Genomic DNA, 22,286 nt, shown 5'->3' on the forward strand with positions numbered 1-22,286 from the left:
AGAATTTTGTCTGGAGTTTTTTCCTGTTATTTCTGGGGCTTTCTTTAGTCTTTTCTCTCCTTTTTTTTTTTCCATCAGAGTTATCACTGGGGTTCAGTGTCCGTATAATGAATCCACTGCTCCTAGTGGCCATTTCTTTTATTATTTTTTTCTCTATTTGATAGGGCAGAGAAAAATTGAGAGAAGAGGAGAGAGAAGGAAAAAGACAGGGAGATAACCGCAGTACTTGCCTCACTGTTCATGAAGCATTCCCCCTGCAGGTGGGGAGTGGGGACTTGAATTTTGGTCCTTGTCGATGTACACTTATCCAGGTCAGCTACCACTTGGCCCCTATGCTTTACTTCTCTAGGCCAATTTTTTTCCCCAGACAGACAGAAAACAGAAATAGAGAGACACTCAGAGAGAAGGGATGATATCATAGCAGAAAAGCTCATTCCAGTGTGATGAATGCAGTGTTGGGCTTGAACATGGGTGGGTTGTGTACATGCCAAAGCAGGTACGCTATCCTGGTGAGCTATCTAGTTGGTACCTGACTTTTTGCTTTACTTAATGTTTACTTTTCAATATCTTGTGCATGTATATTGGTGTGAAGGAGTCATGTGAAAAGTAGCAAGAGGCATTGAAGTAGTCCTGGAATTATGAAAAGTCAGAGATGAGAAAGCCCCTAGAGGTTATCTGCCTACTTAAAATAGGGCATGAGTTTTCCAAACTCTACCTGGGTTATTTCTCTTGCTATGAACTTTTCCTGGGATACTTCTCATTTTTTTTTTCTAGGTGATAATCTTCAGACTGCAATTACAGTGGCCAGGAAGTCAGGAATGGTTTCAGAAAACCAAAAGGTCATTCTCATTGAGGCGAATGAAGTCACCGGGTCCTCTTCAGCATCTTTGTCTTGGAAATTAGTAGAAAAGAAGAAACACATTGCCTATGGGCATCAGGTATATTTAAAAATGGAATCTCTTCCACGTGACCTAACTTATTTCACAGTGTTAGCAACTGAATAGTATTGACTAACAGAAGTATGCAGGTACTCAGAGGCAATATACTTCCCCAAATGACTAGCAGATAGGCAATTCAATGAACTCAGTTATATCACTTTTCCATCTTATTGTTCCCAAGCTATGTGTGGTGCTTTCCTAAATGCTGGAAATAATCTATTGTTTCAAACTTATGAAAGTCATTGGGGATGGGAGTGGCCCACCTGGTTGAGCACACATGTTGCCACGCACAAGAACCTGAGTTCAAGTCCCATGTCCTCACCCGCAGGAAGCTTCACAAGTAGTGAAAAGGATGTTGCAGGTGTTTTTCTTTCTCCTTCTATATGTCCCCTCCCCTCTTAATCTTCTGTCTCTCTCTAAAAAAATAAATAAATAAAATAAAGGCTTTGGTTTTGAACAAAATATATTGTAAGTAGGTTTGGGATCTATTTTTTAATGAGACAGAGAGGCAAGGGTGGTAGGGGTTTGGTTCAAACCTGAGTCACACACATGGCAAAGCAGAATACTATCTAAGTAAGCTATTCTTTCAGTCCTGAATTTTTTATTTTCTCTTTGCTTGTCAGCTATTCCACAGAGTTCAAAAGAATTTAGTCCCTTGGAGAGGCACTGTTCTATATATTGGAAAGTTAGATCATGTGTTTGAAGTGGTAGAAACAAAGTTCATGCATTTATCTCCGATCTTACTAGCATCCTATCTTTATTGTGTCCTTGTGGAACAATATTAATTTTGTATGGAAAAGAAACTAAGTTCTCACTTCAGGGAGAAATTTTCTGAGTTGCAGTGCTTTTATATTTTATACTTGAAATGTGTGAAATGTCCTCTTCTCTGGCACCAACTGAGGTCAAATCAGTATGAGAATAGGACATGAGTAAGTTGTTATTCTGCTCTTCACTGGAGGTTGTGATGTGCAAAGACTGATTCTGTAAAGAGACAGCATTTTTTTTTCAGAGGAATCAGAGCTGGAAAGTGACTATTAAAGTGAGACCATGGGCTTCCATTAATGCCTTTTCTTGACTGTGTTTATTACCCCTCTATCAGGTGTCAATCAGCTGTGTCTTATTTTGTAGGACAACTACATTAACATCAGGGAAGAAACCTCTGATGATGACAGAGAAGGAAGTTACCATTTTGCCCTAAGTGGAAAATCTTTCCAGGTTATAAATCAACATTTCAGCAGCCTACTCCCAAAGGTGAGTTCTGAGAATACCAATTTCCTGTAAACATGCGGAAGGTTTTACTTACATGGCTGGAGCCAGCCCCGGTCACAGTTACTAGGGTACATCCTGAAGGGGAGGGGAGTCGGCGATGAAGAAATGAAGTGAGTGACGCATCAACTACTTTAGGTGCACGAGAGAAGCGTCTCTGCCCTCTGTCTGCAGAGCTTTCTTTAAATACTTTTTGCCTGGATACAGTTGACATCATGTATAATTGTTTTCCTTAACATCAAGGATACAGTTAACATCATGTAAGTCTATTTTTATTAACATTAAAATAACTCTAGACATTATTGTCATTATAGGCTCTCCTTGAAAGTTTCTTTGGTCTTGAGACAGCCTGCCCTCCTCTAGGTTTTTGGCCATCTGTGTGGTCTTGGTGTGGCCAAAATAACTTCAAACATTCTTCACTTTGTTTTGGCTGTCTGAATAGGTTAGCATATCTTTTCTGGAGCTCAGTCTAACAACTTTTCTTCTTAACCCATTCTTGGTAACACTTACCTAATATCTAGCAAACTGTCTACCTAAAGAAATCTTCTGCTGTTAAGTAAGCACATACCATGAGGGCTCTCTTCTAGCTAACTTTGAGTATATGAGAGTTCACTAACTTTTGCCTATATGAAAGTTTACTAACTTTTTTTTGCTCATTAACCCTCACATAGCTATTTAACTACACAACCTCTGTATTCATCATAGATGCCTGTAAGTGAGGCAGGGGTTTTGTGAGTGAGGATAAGCAATAGGGCCTCTTTATAACTAGGTGAAGACCACCGTCTGTCACTCATACTATAAGCCACCCGTAATTCTGGCTTTTGGTCTGAGTCCAGCTGATTGAGAAGCTGTAGTGGTAGCTCCTTTTCTGAAAGCTTCTGCTCCTAGGCCACTTTTAACCTTGTCACACTCACTGCCATAATTGTTGTCACTGTGTACTTCCCCTGGGGATCTCTCTTCCATAGTCCCTAGATATATTTGTGTATATCCAATATAGCCAATAAGACTTTTAATTATCAATGTAAGGAAAAATAGCTTCAGTTTAGTCTTAGGACTCCCCGCTTTGCAGTTAGCCCTAACCTGCTGAAGACTGCCATTCAGCAGGCCTGACTTGCCTCTGCCATTTTTATTGTCCTCAGGTAATATCTGTGTATTTTCAGTATGCCAATAAATCTTCAAATAATCAATGTAATAGGAAACAAGAGAAAAAATAACTTCAGTTTAGTCCAGGACTTCCCACTTTGCAGTCAGTCCTCGCCTGCTGAAGACTGTGCCATTCAGCAGGCCTGATTTGCTTCTGTCACTTACAGAGAATGATTTAAGTGATTTCAGACCTCTAAGTAACCTAGGTTGCTATTTCCTCACTTGCTTCCAGATCTTAGTTAATTAGTTATTTCTCACCAAAGGGGCAAAAAAAAAAAAAAAAAAAAAGGAATGTATCAGTGATGTTTCAAGTCATTGTCACTATATTGTCACATTAGGGGTCCTATAGTCTGGTGGAAATCCTTCAGTTACACATGATGGCAGGTCAGGAATATAAGAATTCTCATTAAATTTTAGATAGAAGAACCTCTGTACAGAAAAGGATGAAACAGGGACCGGGTGGTGGCTATGCACCCATGGTACATAAAAGGGTTAAACTTAAAACTTTTTTCATGATGATCAAACCCATAATGGGCCAACACACACACACACACACACACACACACACACACACACACACACACACACACACACACACATACACACACACAAACACACACACACACACACTATACATTTATCTCACATCTCAACAACCCTGAGGAAGATTATTTCCCATGTAACCCAAAGATAAATTAATTGTATTTTTTACTTATCAGTGTAGATACTGTTAAAAGAACTTTTAAAAAGGTATCAGAAAATTAAAACTTAAGTTAGTACTAAGTTGGGTTTACTGGCAGAAAACGCAGGGTATACACAGATTTAATGCAGAAGAATTTAGATTCTGTAGGATGCAATTAGAGCTGATGGTACTGGTACAGGTTTTTACATCCTAAACCATCAAAGCTCCACCATAAAAATTAGTATTGGGAAATCAACGGAGCTTCATAATTGGTTAAATCTATATGGTTTGTTTAAGTCAACAACCACAAGTAGTCACTACTTCACTACTAGATTTTTCCCCCTGCTAGTTCTGATCAATTTTTCTAAAAAGCAGTTGCCCATTTTTCTTCTCTCAGGATTCTGACCTCTTGTTAGCTCAAAATTTCTCATACTCTACTGCTTCAAGTTTCCACTAAATTTTTTTTTCCTCGAGGATTGTAACTGGGGCTTGGTGCCTGCACTACGAATCCACTGTTCCTGGAGGCCATTTTTTCCTCATTTTTGTCATTGTTGTTGTTGGCTAGGACAGAGAGAAATGGAGAGAGGAGGGGAAGACATAGAGGGGGAGAGAAAGACACCTGCAGACTTGTTTCACCGCTTGTGAAACAACCCATCCTGCAGGTGGGGAGCTGGGGGATCCTTATGCCACTCCTTGCACTTTTGCGCCATGTGTGCTTAACCCTCTGAGCTACTGCCTGGCCCCATCCACTAAGCTTTTTTCATGACCACATTCTACATGGCAGCTGAGTTAAATCCCTGTATGTGGTGGATATTTTTTTTCTCAGAGATTTAATATTGTTATACAAAAAATTGTAAGATTTAAAAATATATTTATTTACTTTTTTATTTCTTTTGGATAGAGACAGAGGGAAATTGGGAGGGAGGTGGGAGAGAGGGAGAGGGAGAAAGAGAAAGAGGTATGCAGCACTGTTACACAACTTGTAAATTTTCCCACCTGCAAATGGGGACTTAAACCCAGTTTTTTGGGCACTGTAATGTGTGTACTCTACTAGGTTTGTTACCACCCAACCCTCCAAGTTATAATATTTAAGATATTTAAGGGGGTGTAGGGAACCCTTTGCTCCTCCTGCACTCATAAGGGCTCTCACAAAGGTCCAAGAGAGAGAGCTTGACTACCTTTTTTTTTTTTTTTTACAGTTATCTATATTATTCATGCCAGAGAAATGACCCCATAGTTCTCCTTTTTAAAACATTTTTATTGGGGAGATTGATGGTTTACAGTAATTGAGTAATTGTAATTGTTGATACATGTGTAAAATTTCTCAATTTTCTGCAAGACACTCTCACCCCCAGCCTAGGTCCTCCTCCACCGTCATGTAAAAGGACCCTGAAAGTCCCCCCAGCCTCAGGGTCCTTTACTTTAGTGCAATACACCAAACTCAATCCAAGTTCTACTTTGTGTTTCCATGTCTGTTCTTATTTCTCAGTGTTAGTCCATGAGCGAAATCATCCCATATTCATCTTTCTTTCTTTGGCTTATCTCACTTAACATGATTCCTTTAAGATCCATCCAAGATGAGAAGAAGAAGATCTCATCATTATTAATAGCTGAGTAGTATTCCATTATGTATAATACCACAAATTTCTTGGCCACTTATCTATTTTTGGACACCTAGGTTACTTCCAGGTTTTGGCTATTACAATAGTGCTGCTATGAATATAGGTCTACACCGATATTTCAGGGTGGGTGTGTTTGATTCATTAGGATATATCCCCAGAACCTTCACTTTTTCACTTATTCCACTTAGCATAATCAAGATCCTTGCAAATGGTAAGGCATGAACTCTACTGGGTTGGCTGTCTCTTGACATCAACATCAGTATGTAGTCACTGTCCTGCATGACATCAATTATTTCATGTCTGAACATTTCACAGGATAAAACATTTCCCTTTTACATTTGTTACAGATACTGATCAATGGAACCATCTTTGCAAGAATGTCACCTGGACAAAAATCCACTCTGGTAGAAGAGTTTCAGAAACTGGAGTAGGTTCTTTCCTAACTCAGGCAGTGTGAAGTGCTTAGAGGCAAGGTAGTAAGGGAGAGTGCAGAAATGAGGAAGCCACTCCGTTTGACTTGGGCAGTAATTCTTCCCTTGGTTCTATGTGCTGTCACCTCAGAGCTTTGAAAGAATGGCAATGCAAAGATACCACTATCTCTAGAGGTCCTGATTTGAGAAAGTTTCTCACATACTTTAATTTTTCATTCAGAGTTGACCACCGATCTTGAGTTGCACAAGAAAGTATGACAGGAAATAAGTCTGAAGAAGTAGTTGGTGCTCAGTTCCTATAGGGGCAATGGAAGTTTAAACTATTTTTTCACAACTTACTAATATAGCTGTGTTATAGGGGAAATAAATGAGAAAATACTTATATAACCTTCAAATATCAAACCCTCTTTTCTCATTTTTTATTTTATTTTGATAGACGTGGAGAGAACTGGAGGGGGCTAGGTAGTGGTGCACCTGGTAGAGTGTACATGTTACCATGCACAGGACCTGGATTCAAGCCCCCAGTCCCCACCAACAGAGGGAGAAGCTTTGTGAGCAGTGAAGCAGTACTGCAGGTGTCTCCTCCTTCCCTCTTGATTTCTCTGTCTTTATTCAGTAATATAAAAATAAATAAGAGAGAAATGGAAAGGGAAGTGGTGATAGAGAGATACATGCAGCACTACTTCACAGTTCACGAAACTCCCCCACCCCTGCACGTGGGGACTCGGAGCTTGAACCTGGGTCCTTCAGTATGATGTGTGCCCTACCAGATACACTATCACCCAGCCCCTGTCATACCTTTATTATACCAAAGCATCCTCTCTGCCCCAAGCCAAAAATCTAAACTATACTTATCTGTTAACCACAAAGGGTTTCCTTTGACAGAATGGGCAGTTTAATAAAGTGCCCACCAGTAGGGAACCTTTGCTTCCTATAAATGGAGTTCCAGGAATGCTGGAGCCTGTCTCTACTGCTGAGCCACAGCGCCTTGACTACCACTCAAACTCAGTACTCACCATCCTTGTACTCATTTGAGTTAGTCATTGGGCCAGTTTCTCAGTTTGGAAAACCTTGTGTTTTCAACATGTGGGTGGGTGTAAGCTTAGACAGGAAGCTAGGCAGCTAACACTGTGAAAGAGAAGTACAGAAAGTTCTGCAGATGCCTTTAGAGTGTTCTACTTTAACAAAACACATTGTCATTAGTGTTTATTAACTACTGAACAGAGTAGTAGTCATTCTGATTTTTTTTTTTTTGTGCCTCCAGGGTTATAACTGGGGCTTGGTACCTGCACTATGAATCCATTGCTCCTGGTGGCCGTTTTTTTCTTCCTTTTTATTTGACAGGACAGAGAGAAATTGAGAGGAGAGGGAGAGATAAAGAGGGAGACAGAAAGACAGACACCTGCAGACCTGCTTCACCACTTCTGAAACATTCATCCTGCAGGTGGGAAGCTGGGGGCTTGAACCAGGATCCTTATGCAGGTCTTTGCACTTAGTACTATGTGCACTCAACCAGGTACGCCCCCATCTTTTGGGTCTTTAAAAGCAATTCTGAAGCAGGGATGCATTTTTCCCCCTCTTTAGTGGTGGTCTGACACTGCAGTTTTTAGCTAAAGTTTTTAGCTGGTAGGGTAGATTTCTCTTCATGGATCATGGAGAGCACCAACAACTGATTCTTGTTAATCATACTAGAATTTACAGGGCACAGTTTCCTATGGAATACTCATAGCACTTTGTAGGTGAGAAAAAGGATAGTTCAAATGGCAAACAGTTCGAAGTTATCGATCTTTTAGCTTCAAACCCTGTGCCCTCTACAGTATTCCATGCTATCTTCTCAGAGGAAACAGAACATCCCTGGTTTATAGCTGGCAAACAGATTTGCAGAGCATCTCTGAAAACCTGGGAACCAGAAGCCAAAGTGTGCTAGGTTGCTTAAATGATTATAGAAACAGCTGTGTTGTGACATACATTTTGTCAAACCGGATCATTAAGAAACTCCCTTGAAATAAACAAATTTGAATCCAAAGTAATGAGGCAAAATTTTATCTTTTTCTAATTAGAGAAATTACCATGTAGGATTGTTGTCATCTTCTCCACAGCTGACGCAATTCAATTTTAGTTACTTTGTAGGTATGTGCGGTGATGGAGCCAATGACTGCGGGGTAAGTCACTGTCAGTATGGGGGTCTGTAATCTGACACTCAATTACACTTTGCCTGGGGTCCCTAGCATTATTCAACACCTCCACACTTCTGGATAGAGAAACCCATATTGAGAATTTGGGAGGGTTTGGGTCAAATGCAATGATTCAGTGGCCAGGATAAACTAACTGGTATAGACTTTTCTGGGCTTCCTGTTCCACTGGCTAAGTTTCCCAGTGCCATGTCTTTTGCAAAAAGCAAGCTGACCAATGTCCATTTATCTCCTGGCCAGTGCTTCGAATCACAAGCAACTGTATGGCTAGCAGCTAGCTTAGCACATATTTTCCTTTCCTTTCCTTTCCTTTCCTTTCCTTTCCTTTCCTTTCCTTTCCTTTCCTTTCCTTTCCTTTCCTTTCCTTTCCTTTCCTTTCCTTTCCTTTCCTTTCCTTTCCTTTCCTTTCCTTTCCTTTCCTTTCCTTTCCTTTTCTTTTCTTTCCTCCTCTTTTCTTTTCTTTTCTTTTCTTTCCTCCTCTTTTCTTTTCTTTTCTTTTCTTTTCTTTTCTTTTCTTTTCTTTTCTTTTCTTTTCTTTTCTTTTCTTTTCTTTTCTTCTTTCTTCTTCCTTTTTTGCCTCCAGGGTTATTTCTGGGGCTTGGTGTCTGCATGAATCCATTGCTCCTAGAGGCCATTTTCCCCATTGTTGTTCTTGCTGTTATTGTTGTTGGACAGGACAGAGGGAAACTTGAGAGAGAAGAGGGGAAGACAGAGAGGGGAAGAGACAGAGATACACCTGCAAACCTGCTTCAACACTTGTAAAGTGACCCCCCTCTGCAGGTGGGGAGCCAGGGGCTCGAATGGGGATCCTCGCGCTTTGCACTATGTGCGCTTAACCCAGTTCGCTGTTGCCCCAAAAGTATTTTCTTAGTTCTCGTTTTCAGTAAACATCTGTATGGATGTGCATAAACAATAAACTGGCTCTTCTTTCAGGCTTTGAAAATGGCCCATGTGGGCATCTCTTTATCAGAGCAGGAGGCATCGGTCGCCTCACCTTTCACTTCCAAGACTCCAAATATTGAGTGTGTACCTCACCTTATCAAGTAAGTAGGCACATTCCCCAAGCATTATTTCAACCTCTGTAGACCTCAGGGGTGCAATTTCCATTGTTCTGCTTGTGAAAGGTGAGGGGAGCTTTGTGTTCCTGGGCAAGGTACGTACTTTGTGAAAGTATTTAAACTTTCTACCCTCAAATGTATTTACTGAGAGAACAGTGGTATGACTAGTAAGGACCCAAAACAGGTTGTTTTCAAAAGATTAGAATCTGGACCATGTTATTGCTCAATGTACCAGTGATCTGATTTTATTCTTTAATTTTTGTCAAACAAATAAAGGCACCCTTTCTTAGCACCCTTTCTTAGCACCCTTTCTTACAGCCCCCTCTTCATTTCTATGCTATCTCTCATCTCTCACTCTCATTTTCTGGTTAGTGTTTAGTCAGTGTTCACTGGTTTATTTTTATATTGTTTTCTATATTCATCAGCATACTATGACACATTTTTCATTGTTTTCTATCTTTCATAAAAGTAAATAAATATATGTATATATATTTATATTTTTGCTTGGTGCCTGCACTAAGCATCCACTGTTTCTGGAGGCCATTTTTTCCCGTTTTGTTGCCCTTGTCATTGATGTTGTTGTTGTTGGATAGGACAGAGCGAAACAGAGAGAGGAGGGGAGACAGAGAGAAGAAGAGAAAGACAGACACCTGCAGACCTGCTTTACTGCTTGTGAAGTGACCCCCCTGAAGGTGGGGAGCCGGGGGCTTGAACTGGAATCCTTATGCCGGTCCTTGTGCTTCATGCCATGTGTGCTTAACCTGCTGCATTACTGCCCAGCTCCCCATAAATAAATCTTTTAAAAATATCTTTTTAATTTTTTGTTGTCATTATTTATTTGATAGAGACGGAAATCAAGAGGGAAGTGGAAGACATAGAGGAAGAGAGACAGAGAGACATCTACAGCCCTGCTTCACCACTTGCAAAGCTTTCCCCCTGTAGATGGGGACCAGGGGCTTAAACCTGGGTCCTTGTGTACTCTGACATGTGCACTCAAGCAGGTGCACCACCACCAAGCCCCCAAATCTTGAAAAATAAAATAGCTCAACTGGTAAAGCACAGCACTTATAACCCTGAAGCTACTGGGTCCTTTCCTGGTACTGCAGGTACTAGAGTGGTGCTCTGGTTTCCCTCCTGTCCAAGTACTAACCAGACCCGAATCTGCTTAGCTTCTGCAATCAGACCTGATTGGCATGGTAAGCCATAGATTCTGGTTTCCCTCTTTCTCATCTGAAACTCTATATTTCTCAGATGAAATATATCAAATAAATCTTTTTTTCTTTTCCTTCAGTTGCCCTTATTTATCGTTGTTGTTATTGTTGTTAGTGCTGCCGTTGTTATTGGAAAGGACAGAGAGAAATGGAGAGAGGAGAGAAAGACAGAGAGGGGGAGTGTAAGATAGACACCTGCAGACCTGCTTCACCGCCTGTGACGTCACCCCCAGCAAGTGAGGAGCCGGGGGCCAAATGGGATCCTTATGCCAGTCCTTGCGCTTCAACACTGACCGAAATCTTAATCTTAATAAATCTTTAAGGTTGTCAAGATAGCTCACGAGGGAAGGTACCTGCCCTGCTATGTGCACAGCCCAGGTGTAAGTCTTGACCCCACACTGCTATGCTATCTTTTCCTTTCTCCCTCTGAATCACTCTTTCTGCCTGGAAAGTTAGGTCAGAGTGGTGCAGCCCTGGTGGCAATGATAATGCCAGATCTTTTAAAATATATATCTTCTGTGTCCAGAGACGTCAGGTGTGGAATGGCACCTCTTCAGCCTCATTACTTGGGTGAGACCTTTCCTTTTTCATAGGATTCTCTAATTCCATTTCAGCTGGCTCACTTCCTAACAAAGCCCAAAACGTAGATATAGTCCAGATCCTATGAGATAGGGAATATGTACACACATATCCACAAATTAGGGCAAATACAAAATTTATATATATCTTCTTCAGGAGGAATAAAACGATGAGGAAAGAATGTATTTCCTTAGATGTCTTGTAATGGGGGGTTATAGAAACTTCCTCTTTCCCACTTAACTCTTGATGCCTCTTGGAGTACTTTTCCTGTCCCCAGGTTTCAAAAGATTTCTTTTTTCATCTTTGCTGCCCTACTAAATTTTCTCTTGGTGCTACCCTGGCCCCTACATGTACTTCTGGTGTGAATTTTATGAATGATAGAAATGTTTAGTATTGCTGCTACTTTTGGTTATTATAATTAACCTGTGTTTATAAAGTGCTTTAATGCCTACTATGCTTTAAGACAGTCTGGATATAGAGTGATTACTATTTCACAGATAAATTGCAGCTGAGAAAATTTAATTGGTGTGTCCAGGTTCACACAGCCACATATAATCGGAGATGGTATTAGAATTGCTTTAGTTTAAATGTGTTTTGCCTACAAGTATAGTACTCTTTTCACCACATGAAAATAATAGTACTTTACTGAGCTCCTTCCAATATTTAAAAAAATGTATTTATGCATTTGATAATGATATATCAAATAGGTAGTTAGTGCCAGGAATTGTTGGAGACACTCAGGACAGGCAAACTAGTAAATCTGGAAGCTTTCTTCTATAGAGAAGTCAGATAATAAACCCATGTACAGCTAAATCAGGGATTATGTGAAAATTGGGAAGGTAGATAGGGAGGTGGACTTGTCTGCATTCACTGATGTGTGAGATGGGGAAGCTTTTTTTTTTTAGATAATTTAAAAAATTATCTTTATTTATTAGATAAAGATAGCTAGAAATTGAGAGGGGAGGCAGAGTTAGCTAGGAAGAGATAGAGAGACACCTGCAGCACTGCTCCACCACTTGTGAAGCTTTTCCCGTGTGTGTGTGTGTGTGTGTGTGTGTGTGTGTGTGTGTGTGTGTGTGTGTGTAGGGAGGAACAGGGACTTGAACCCAAGTCCTTGCACAATGTAACATGTGTGCTCAGCCTGGTGTGCCACCACCTGACCCCAAGGGAAGTTTTCTAAGGAGGAGATTTGCCACAAATGGCAGCACCAAAGCCATGGGATGTGCACAAGTAAAAACTGGTTTGAGGAACAGATTTTGTAATCCTAGGCACCATTATGTCAAGCAAATTTCAAATCTGGTTTCTCCCCAAGAGAACAGTTCAAAAGGGAAATTTCTCAAGTGATCTATTTGACATTTTAAAAATATACTGTTTCTTCAAAGTCACTCAGCACAAATAAACATATTCATTATTTCCAGTTTATTTTTTTTATTATGACTAAGATGAGCATACATGTTGTTTCAGCCCAATTTTAGAAAAAGTAGGGTGTGACAAATGAGATTGGAGTGAAATGTCAAACTCCTCAAGCACCTGCATGAAAACAGCCTTCAAACCTGTCGTATTTAAATTCCTTGGTTCAAATATGAAGAAAATTACATTAGTGAGAAGGCGTGAGATGTGAGACCAGCTCCCAGGTCTCCTGACACTGAGCTCAGGAGCAGAAACAAAGCCTGCACAAAGGATCACAGTAATTCCAAACCTGGGCCCCATAGCTAGAGCAAAGTCTGTGGACCTTGGCTGGAATTGATCTTTCTCAAATAGTGAGTCATTTAGCTTGCTGACAGCCAGCTACTACTGGCTCAAGGCTGTCCAAACTGTCAAACAATGGAATAATCAGGCTTTTGACTTTTTTTTCTCCTGAGCTCAGCTGAACAGCACAGAATAACTGACTTTGTTTTCCTCCATTACTTTCATCTCATTAGTTTTTTTTTTTTCATTTCTTTTCTTCCACAGGGAAGGACGTGCAGCCCTCGTCACCTCCTTTTGCATGTTTAAATACATGGCTCTGTACAGCATGATTCAGTATGTTGGTGTTCTGCTGCTCTACTGGGTATGACTTGGGACCTAGCCTCTTAGTGAAATCTCAAACAAGTCGTGGTGCATTCTTGCTGTGCATTCAATGCCTCTCACAGAAAAGAGTGCAAACAGAATATTTGAGCACCAACAGACCTAACATGATGTTTAACATTTTTATTTTCACTAAGTCAGAAATAGACAAGTGTATATAGAAGGAGTTGTTGGCGTCAGTCCTCTGACTCTTTCTAATGTAGGAATTTTTGTCCAGCAAAAGCTAAGGATTTGAAAGTATAATTTTTCTGTCTTATTGCTTTTCTCTGCTTGGACCAGGTCTCTGTCTTCTCAGTTTCAGGGTGGCTCTTCCTTAGGAAACCATTCTTATCAGAGAGGGTTCACTAATTGAAGTGCTGGTAAATAGTTCACAACTGGCTCTCTTTGAAAAGTTAGCTGAGGGAGGCAGCGGGTGAAGTGCAGGTTGTGAAAAATAAGCTGATAATTCATGTTTGGCAATTTTAGTGGTACAAACGCTCTCATGTGGTTTTTCAAGTTTTTCAAGTTCTCTACTTGATGTCACTGGACTTGGAGTCAGGAAGAGAAGTACAATAATACAGCACTTGTACCATATACATACAAGAGTTGTAAATAACTTGCATTGTATAGATAATTATAAAATATAGGAAAATGCTATATTTTATATTATTATAAAATTATTAATTATTAGAAAGTGCTGTGTTTTGTATATTAATTATTTTTTACTAAAATATATTTAATGGTAAGTTTATAGAATTTGCCTTTATATGGCATGGTTGTATTTAGTAACCATCCTACAAAATTCCTGAATATTTTAGCAACTGATTCATGAGCTAGTATAGTGCTCCATCTCTGGTTCTAACAGTTTATAAATTGGCATATCATACATCCCCAAATACATAGGCCTTGTGATAACTTTCACTATTTTGTGAACTGTAAAAGAAAAATATAGGTGTATTGTTTCCAAGTGGAACATATTGGCCTCTTCTGCTTTATGTCTTGTCCTTTTGTTTCTGGATGAAAGACCTTTCAGCTTATTTGTGTCTTCTCTCTCACCAATAAGTAGTCTAAAGAGGGAGAAGCTTTTTGTTGAGATGTGGCCCTACTATGGAATCCTTATTAATTTTTTTTAAAAAAAGATCTTTATTTACTTATTGGGTAGAGATAGCCAGAAATTGAGAGGGAAGGGGGAGATAGAGAGGGAGAGAGACATCTGCAGCACTGCATCACCAATTGCAAAGCTTCACCCTACAGGTGGGGACTGAGGGCTCGAACCCGAGTCATGCACATTGTAACATGTGTGCTCATCTAGGTGTGCCACTACCTGGCCCCCTATTCTGGAACCTCAATAACTCCTGCTCCCAAGTGGAATTAAACCCAAATTACCACTCTTTCCTCTTCACTAAGCATGGGAGTCAAGGAGTAAGCTACTGAAGACTGTTGCTTCCTCAAGAACATGAAGTTACTTTTTACCAGTGGGTTCCGTTTTCATTTTGCATCAGAACCATTTAGTTATGTCCATTGCATATCTGTTTCTTGCTGCTGTTGAAAATGCCTTGACTTAATTGTACTAGACTCTTTTAATGAGTAGGAAAAAGAGCTAGTAGATTGAGGTGTTCTCTTCATCAGGGGGTTATGCTTATGCCCAGAGAATCCAGCCCAGAAACCACATAGCAGTGGCCCTCCTGGTTGAAGAGGATTTGAAGGCCTCTTCTTTGGGTACTTCCAACAACATGAACAGTCCCCTGACCACACCATCTCCTTGGCAGTTTACCTGACTACTCTGTGATGCAGTGAGAAAATGAATGCTAGAGATATTGATATTGAATTACATCCAGAAGGTTGTACCTTTACATATATACCACTCTCCTTATTTTTCAGGAAACAAACAGCCTTTCAAATTACCAGTTTCTGTTCCAGGATCTGGCCATTACAACTCTTATTGGTGTAACAAGTAAGACATTTTTAACCTTGCTCCCCAAGGTGCTTCTCTCAGATTACCTCTTTGTGTGCCAGAAGAACTCGTCTCCTGGGAGGAACAGCTGCGGTGATGTGTGATTTATCCCTAACGGTGTATGTCCAAAAAGGATTGTCAAAATAGAAGCCTCATTTTTGAGTGTTGTAAGAAAGCATCGACAGGAGAAAAGCTGGCTAGTTATTTTGTTGTTTTCCACAAATAGACAGTGCTGTCCCCACAAGATGGTTACTGAGTATTTAAAATGAAAAGAACACTTGGAAGTCAGGAACACTGACTTGGGTGTGCTTTTATGTCATTACAGTTAGAATATACTCAATTGATAGAAACTAAATGGCTTTTATGTTTCCATCTCCAAACCCTCACCTCTCAGGATTTAGAAGGGAGCCCAAGGTAATTTTGCCTTCATGCCACTCTCACTCCTAACTGATCAATGAATTATCTCAATTGTCTGGTTCTGGGATTTTGACCAACTCACTTACATTAACCATCATCATTACTATATTTTTTGCTTTTCTCTTTGTTTCAGGTAAATGTCATCTACTCTGCTTATACTTTTTAACGTCTCTTCTCCTACTCACAAGGACTTTGTTCCTGTATTAATTTCATTCTTCCTTATTATCAATTTTTCTCTGGTCTACTGGATCATTACTATCACTATGTCTTCTTTCATGAAAAGCTCTTCTTTGGTCCTGAATCCACCGCTAGTTGCTGTTTCCTTTAATCTCAAATATTTGTCTATACTTGCTTTTTCCCACTTGCCATCTCCAACCCTACTTCCATTTTATGTTAATTAGTATTCTAATGTTCAACAGCATCAATTAGGATGCTGTACTTGCATTCATATTTAAGTTTGTTGAACATGCCAGGCAGTGGTAACCTGGCAAATGTTTGACAACTGGTTCCTCAAAAATTGTTTTTTTCAAACTAAAAAATATGCACTGTTCTTTCCTGCAAATTCCATTTAGCTAGTTCTTACAAATATTCTTACTGAGTTTTTCTACACTCCTATAACCATTCTTAACCTGAGGTTGCAAATGATGACTGAATTTGTTCCAATAAGAATCTTGGGGGGACTGTGAGATAGCATAATGGTTATGCAAAAGTCTTTCATGCCTAAGGCTCTGAGGTCCCAGTTTCAATCCCTAGCACAATCAGAAGCCAGAGCTGAGAAGTGCTCTGGTCTCTCTCTCTCTCTCTCTCTCTCTCTCTCTCTCTCTCTCTCTCTTTCTCTCTATAGCTCTCTTTAATGAAAGATAAATCTATTATGAAAAGAATCTTTGGATAGGGGACACCAAAAAAGATATCCTAAAGGCCAACAAATATATGAAAAAAAAATGCGCAGAGAAGTTAAAATAAAGATGGCAGTGAGATACCATTTCACTCCTATAAGAATGTTATGCATCAGAAAAGGTGACAGCAACAAATAATACTGGAAAGGTCACCAGAATAAAGGAACCCTCCTGTACTGCTGGTGGGAATGTAAATTAGTCCAACCCCTGTGGAGCAGTTTGAAGAACTCTCAGAAGACTAGAAGTGGAACTACTCTATGATCCTCACTGTATTTTTTTTTTAATATAAAAAGGAAACACTGACAAAACCATAGGATAAGAGGGGAATAACTCTACACAGTTCCCACCACCAGAGCTCCGTATCCCATTCCCCTCCCTTGATAGCTTTCCTATTCTTTAACCCTCTGGGAGTATGGACCCAAGGTCATGGTGGATGCAGAAGGTGGAAGGTCTGACTTCTGTAATTGCTTCCCTGATGAAGAACCTTACTGTATTCTTAATAGCTTTCATTCCAACTAGTTTAAGAGCTCTGTTTTTGGAGAAGGTGCTGGGAGACAGGCATTACTACCAAGTATACTACTATTACACTTCAGTTTCCCCAACTCCCACTGTTCTCAAACCCACTGTGACCTCCTTGCTATCAGCAACTGTGATGCCTCTCTTTTTGACTGTACTTGAACCTCTCAAGAGCACTTGTTTCTCAAAGTTTTTTTTTTTTCCTTTGTTTTGAGTGACACCTTACTCCTGGATTCTGTCACTTTAATGAACTCAGTTTTCCTGTCTTTTATTGCTGATATCTGCTCATTTATCTAAGTTCCAGAATGTTCCCAGGCTTGTTATTTAGTTCTCCTAAGTGCTTTAATTTCTCCTGCCTGGCTAATATCATCTGTATGATAGTGATTCCAACATGTATATCCTAGCATTGCTGTTTACCGGAACTCGGGAAATTTATCTCCTCAGCAAATAATCTTGGATATTGATCAGAATGTTTTTTTAATAAATATCAGTAATTTGGGTTTTTTCTATTTCCATAATTGATTAACATGTATTCATTATGAAAAGATGATGGAAAATATGTGAAAGTGCCAGCTGGTGGTACATTCTCGAGAGCACTCGTTAGTTACCATGTGCAAGGACCCTGTTCAAGCCCCAGCTCCCCAGTGCAGGGGACTGCAGCAGGTCTGCAGGTATCTATCTTTCTCTTTCTGTCTCTGTCTCCCCCTTCACTCAATTTCTCTCTGTTCTATCTAATAAAAAATAGAAAAGAAAATGAAAAATGTTCTGGCACTGAGCCCCAGCAATGGTGGTGAAAGGAAAATAAAAAAAAAAAAAAAAACTACATGCAAAATACAACAAGGAAGAAATAAATCATCTTAGCTCTACATGTCAGAAGATAACTAAATTAAAAAATTTTAAATCTTTCTTTCTAGACTTTTATCTGTATATTTGTGATACATATGCACATGTATGTAAATTAAGAAATTTTAAAGTTCTCTTTATAGCTTTACATCCTATGTTTTTCATTTTAACTTTAAAACTACTTTTTTGTGTTATTAATTTTTAAATTATTTTATTATGATAGAATATATATCACATATTTTTCTCCTATAAAATATTTTATTTGCTTATTTTAATGAGAGAGCTATAGAGAGAATAAAATAGAGACTAAGACCAGAGCATTGCTCAGCTATGGCTTGTGGTGGTGCCAGGGTTTGAACCTGGGACCTCGGAGCTACAGACATGAAAGTCTTTTTTGCATAAACATTCTGCTGTCTCCTTAATCCATCCCATAAACCTTTTTATTTTAACCATTTTGAATTATATAATTTAAGGGTATTAATTGAATATGCAATGCTCTGTAACCATCACCACTATTTCTCCAAATTTTCATCATTCCAAACAGAAACTCTGTAGTTTAAGCAATAACTTTTCATTGTCGTTCCTCCCAGCTATTGGTAGCTTCTCCTTTACTTTTTGTCTCTATTTGTCTTAAGTTTTCCTGATGAGCTTTGTGAGAATTTTTAATATATCTTGAGTATTAACCTTTTATCTGGTGTATGATGTATGAATATTTTTCTCCATCCAAAGGAATGTCTTTCTTGTTTAATAATTTATCTCACTATATAAAAACTCTCCAGTTTAAAGTAATCTCATTTTTTTTTTTTTGCTTTTGTTTCCCTTCCTGTTGCATTAGAGTTCCCAAGGATGTCTCTGAAGTTGATATCATGAAGTGTCCTGCCTATGTCTTCCTTCCTTCCTTCCTTCCTTCCTTCCTTCCTTCCTTCCTTCCTTCCTTCCTTCCTTCCTTCCTTCCTTCTTTTATGTTCTGGTTTCTCATTTAACATGCAGGCCTTCAATCCACCTTGAGTTGACTTTTGTGTATGGTGAGATATGGTAACCCTTTTTTGTTTTTCTATGTGAGTTAATCAGTTTTCCCAACACCACTGATTGAAAAGACTCTTTTGTTCATTATTTGATCTTGGTTCCTTTGTTATAAATTAACTTTCCTTATGTGAGAGAGGTTTATTTCTGGATTCTCAGTTCTAGCACATTGACTGGCATGTCTATTTTTATCCTGCCACCAGACTGATTATTGTAGTTCAGTAATATGAAGTCAGAGAGAATGATGTCTCTACTCCTGTCCTTTTATCTCAGCATTGCTTTGGTAGTTATGGGCCATTTGTGGTTCTAGACAGATTTCTAAAGTGTTTCTTCTATTTTCTTAAAGGAGCTCATTAGAATTTTAATAAGTATTTTTAAATTTTTGTTCACAATAAATCTGTATTACTTTGTGCAGTGTTGTTATTTGAATAATTTGGGTAGGATGACCATTCTTCCAATGTAAGGGCATAGAATATTTTTCTTTTTACTCAGAATTTATTCATTCTGTTGATGTTAGTAGTGACTTCTAGTTTTTGATATTTAGGTCTTTGACCCCTTTGCTAAATGTATGACTCTATCATCCTTCTTTTTTATGGGATCATAAATAGGAATGATTCCACGAATTCTTTTAATCAATTGATGACATAAAGAAAGGCAGCCTATTTTTGTATAATAATATTATAACCTGATACTTTACTACATTGTCTTACTGTTTCTTTTCTTTAAATATTTGTATTTATTTATCTTAATGAGAAATAAAGAGATAGAGAGAGAGAGAGAGAGAGACAGAGACCAGAGCACTGTTTAGCTTGAATGTATGGGGGTTCTGGGGATTGAACTTGGAACCTCAGATCCTCAGACATGAAAGTCTTTTTGCATAACCATCGTGCTATCTTCCCAGTCTATCTTCCTGTTTTTTTAATTTTAATTTTATTATTATTTATTTATAATTATTATTTTTACCAGAGCACTGCTCAGCTCTGGCTTATGGTACTGTGGGAGATTGAACCTGCCACCTGGGAGCCTCAGGCATGAGTCTGTTTGCATCTATCTAACTGTTTGTAAGAGTGTATTTATTGGGGGCTGGGTGGTGTGGTGGCACACCTTGTTGAGTGCACATGTTACAATGTACAAGGATCCAGGTTCAAGCCCCCGGTCCCCACCTGCAAAAGGAAAGCTTCACAAATGGTGAAGCAGTGCTGCAGGTGTCTCTCTATCTCTCTGTCTCCTCTTACCTTTCAATTTCTGGCTTTCTCTATCCAATAAATAAATGAAGGTAATAAAAAAATTTTAAAAAGTATATTTATTATTTTCACTCAATTTTCCAGGATTTTTCTATGTATAATATCATGTCATCTGATATTATAATGTTAGTTTTAGTTTCTTTGTCTCTAGTTTTGGTTACTTTAATTTCTTTTCTTATCTAATTGCCATGGATAGGACTGCTAGTGTTATTCTAAATAGTAGTGGTCACAGTGGATATCCTTATCTTTGGGCTGATTTTCAAGAGAAAAATAGTTTCTAATAATTAAGTATGATGCTGCTTGTTAACTTAACACATACCATCTTTTCTTTGTATTCCTCTTCTTTTATTTTGCTGGGACTTGTTGTCTGCAGGATTCCACCACTTTCCTTAGTGGACATAGTTTTACCTTTTTTCCTTTTATTTAGATAGCAGATGAGAGACACACACAGAGACACAGAGGGAGTATAACAGGGAGAGAAAGAGGCACCTGCAGCACTGCTCCATCAACCATGAAGCTTCCCCCTGCAGATGTGGACCAGGGAGGCCTGAACCCCCCTGTTCTTGAGCACAGTAACTTGTGCACTCTACTGTCTGCACCACCACTCACCCTGAAAATTGTTTGTTTGTTTTCATCATAAAAGGATGCTGAATCTTATAAAAGAAAACAAAAAAACTTTCTCTGCATCTATACACATAGTCATGTCATTTTTGTCTTTTCTTTTTTTGGTGTAGTAAATTATATTTACTTAGAACCATCTATGCATTCCAGCAATAAATCCCACTCAATCATGATTTACAATCCTTTTAACATAATGTTAAATCTGTCCAGCTAAACTTTTGTTATGAGTTTTTTTGTTTGTTTTTGAAGGAAGAAAGAGCTTTATTACAAGTTAGATTGGCCAAAGATGTAGAATATGAGGGTCAAATCTGTCTCTATATCCCTTTATTTAAGGCAGTATTTATACACACAGAAAGGAGTGGAGAAAGAGGTTAGGGATGCAGAGACATTGACTTGATGACCACTGATTGGTTTGGCTCATTTATTAATAAGAAGAGAGCTTTTGAAATCCTTCTGTCTTATTTCTTGATAAATAAGATGAGGACCTTGAGGTCACCTGAGCATCTGGATGACAATGTTTATTTGTGCATATATTTCAGAAACATAACTTGCAACAGATTATTGTTTCTATGTTCATGAGGGATATTGATCTGTAGTCTTTTTTTCTTTTCTTTTCTTTTCTTTTCTTTTCTTTTCTTTTCTTTTCTTTTCTTTTCTTTTCTTTTCTTTTCTTTTCTTTCTCTCCTTCCTTTGTCCCCTCCTCTTCCTCTCTCCTCTTTCTTTTTCTCCTTCTCTTCCCCCTTCCCCTCCTCCTTCTCCTTGCCTCTCTTCCCTTTGTCATATCTCTACCAGCTTTTGAGACCATAAAAAGTTTTGGGGAGAATATTCTTATTTTAAATTGTTTGGAAGAACTTGAGAAGGATCAACAATAGGTCAACTTGGATGATTTAGTAGAACTCACTAGTTAAGCCAACTAGTCACGGTTTTTTTTTTTTTTAAATCATTTTTTGTTACTATTTTCACCCTGGTAATTTGACTGCTAAGTTTTTATTTTATTTTTAAAAAACAGTTTATTTTTAATGAAGGAGAGATGCATTCTTCCTACCCTTGTTCATATTTTATTTATGTATTTTTTTTATTGGTGATTTAATAATGATCTATAAGATTATGGGATAAGAAGGGTACAGTTCCACACAATTGCCACCACCAGAGTTCTGTGTCTTATCCCCTTCCATTGGACGGTTCCCTATTTTTTATCCCTCTGGGAATATGCATCAAAGGTCTTTATGTAGTGCAAAGGTAGAAAGTCTGGCTTCTGTAATTGCTTCTCTGCTGGACACTGGCGTTGACAGGTCTATCCATACCTCCAGCCTGTTTCTGTCTTTCCCTAGTGGGGCAGGACTACAGAAAAGTGGGGTTCCAGGACACAATGGTGAGGTCATCTGCCTAGGGAAGTCAGGTTGGCGTCATGGCAGCCACTGCTATTTGGTGGCTTAAAAGCATTAAGATATAAAGCAGAATAAATTGTTTAATAGTCAGGAAACTAAAGGTCAGAACACAGCAGATGAGACTTGGGGTATCCATTCTGAAAAAAGCTAGCAAGTCTACTTAGGTATCTCCCAAGGAGTCTGTGACTTTATTAATTTTTGCCTGTGCCCAACAGC

At 38.9% G+C, this 22,286-nt stretch overlaps 1 protein-coding gene across 3 annotated transcripts in view; it reads left to right on the top strand.

Annotated features, from left to right (window-relative positions):
- Nucleotides 1–22,286, top strand: part of ATP13A4 (ATPase 13A4) — a 136,802-nt gene that overhangs the window by 98,398 nt on the left and 16,118 nt on the right. For 2 of the 3 annotated variants that reach the window (XM_016185697.2, XM_060198496.1), the window contains 7 exons: nucleotides 775–938; nucleotides 2,067–2,189; nucleotides 5,999–6,078; nucleotides 8,202–8,244; nucleotides 9,208–9,317; nucleotides 13,076–13,172; nucleotides 15,050–15,122. In XM_016185697.2, the coding sequence (XP_016041183.2) occupies nucleotides 775–938; nucleotides 2,067–2,189; nucleotides 5,999–6,078; nucleotides 8,202–8,244; nucleotides 9,208–9,317; nucleotides 13,076–13,172; nucleotides 15,050–15,122 (690 nt within the window). The remainder of the gene's footprint in view (nucleotides 1–774; nucleotides 939–2,066; nucleotides 2,190–5,998; nucleotides 6,079–8,201; nucleotides 8,245–9,207; nucleotides 9,318–13,075; nucleotides 13,173–15,049; nucleotides 15,123–22,286) is intronic. The other variant, XM_060198495.1, reaches the window with a different exon arrangement.

This window comes from Erinaceus europaeus, chromosome 9 (assembly GCF_950295315.1).
Source record: "Erinaceus europaeus chromosome 9, mEriEur2.1, whole genome shotgun sequence".
In the NCBI taxonomy this organism is placed as follows: Eukaryota; Metazoa; Chordata; class Mammalia; order Eulipotyphla; family Erinaceidae; genus Erinaceus; species Erinaceus europaeus.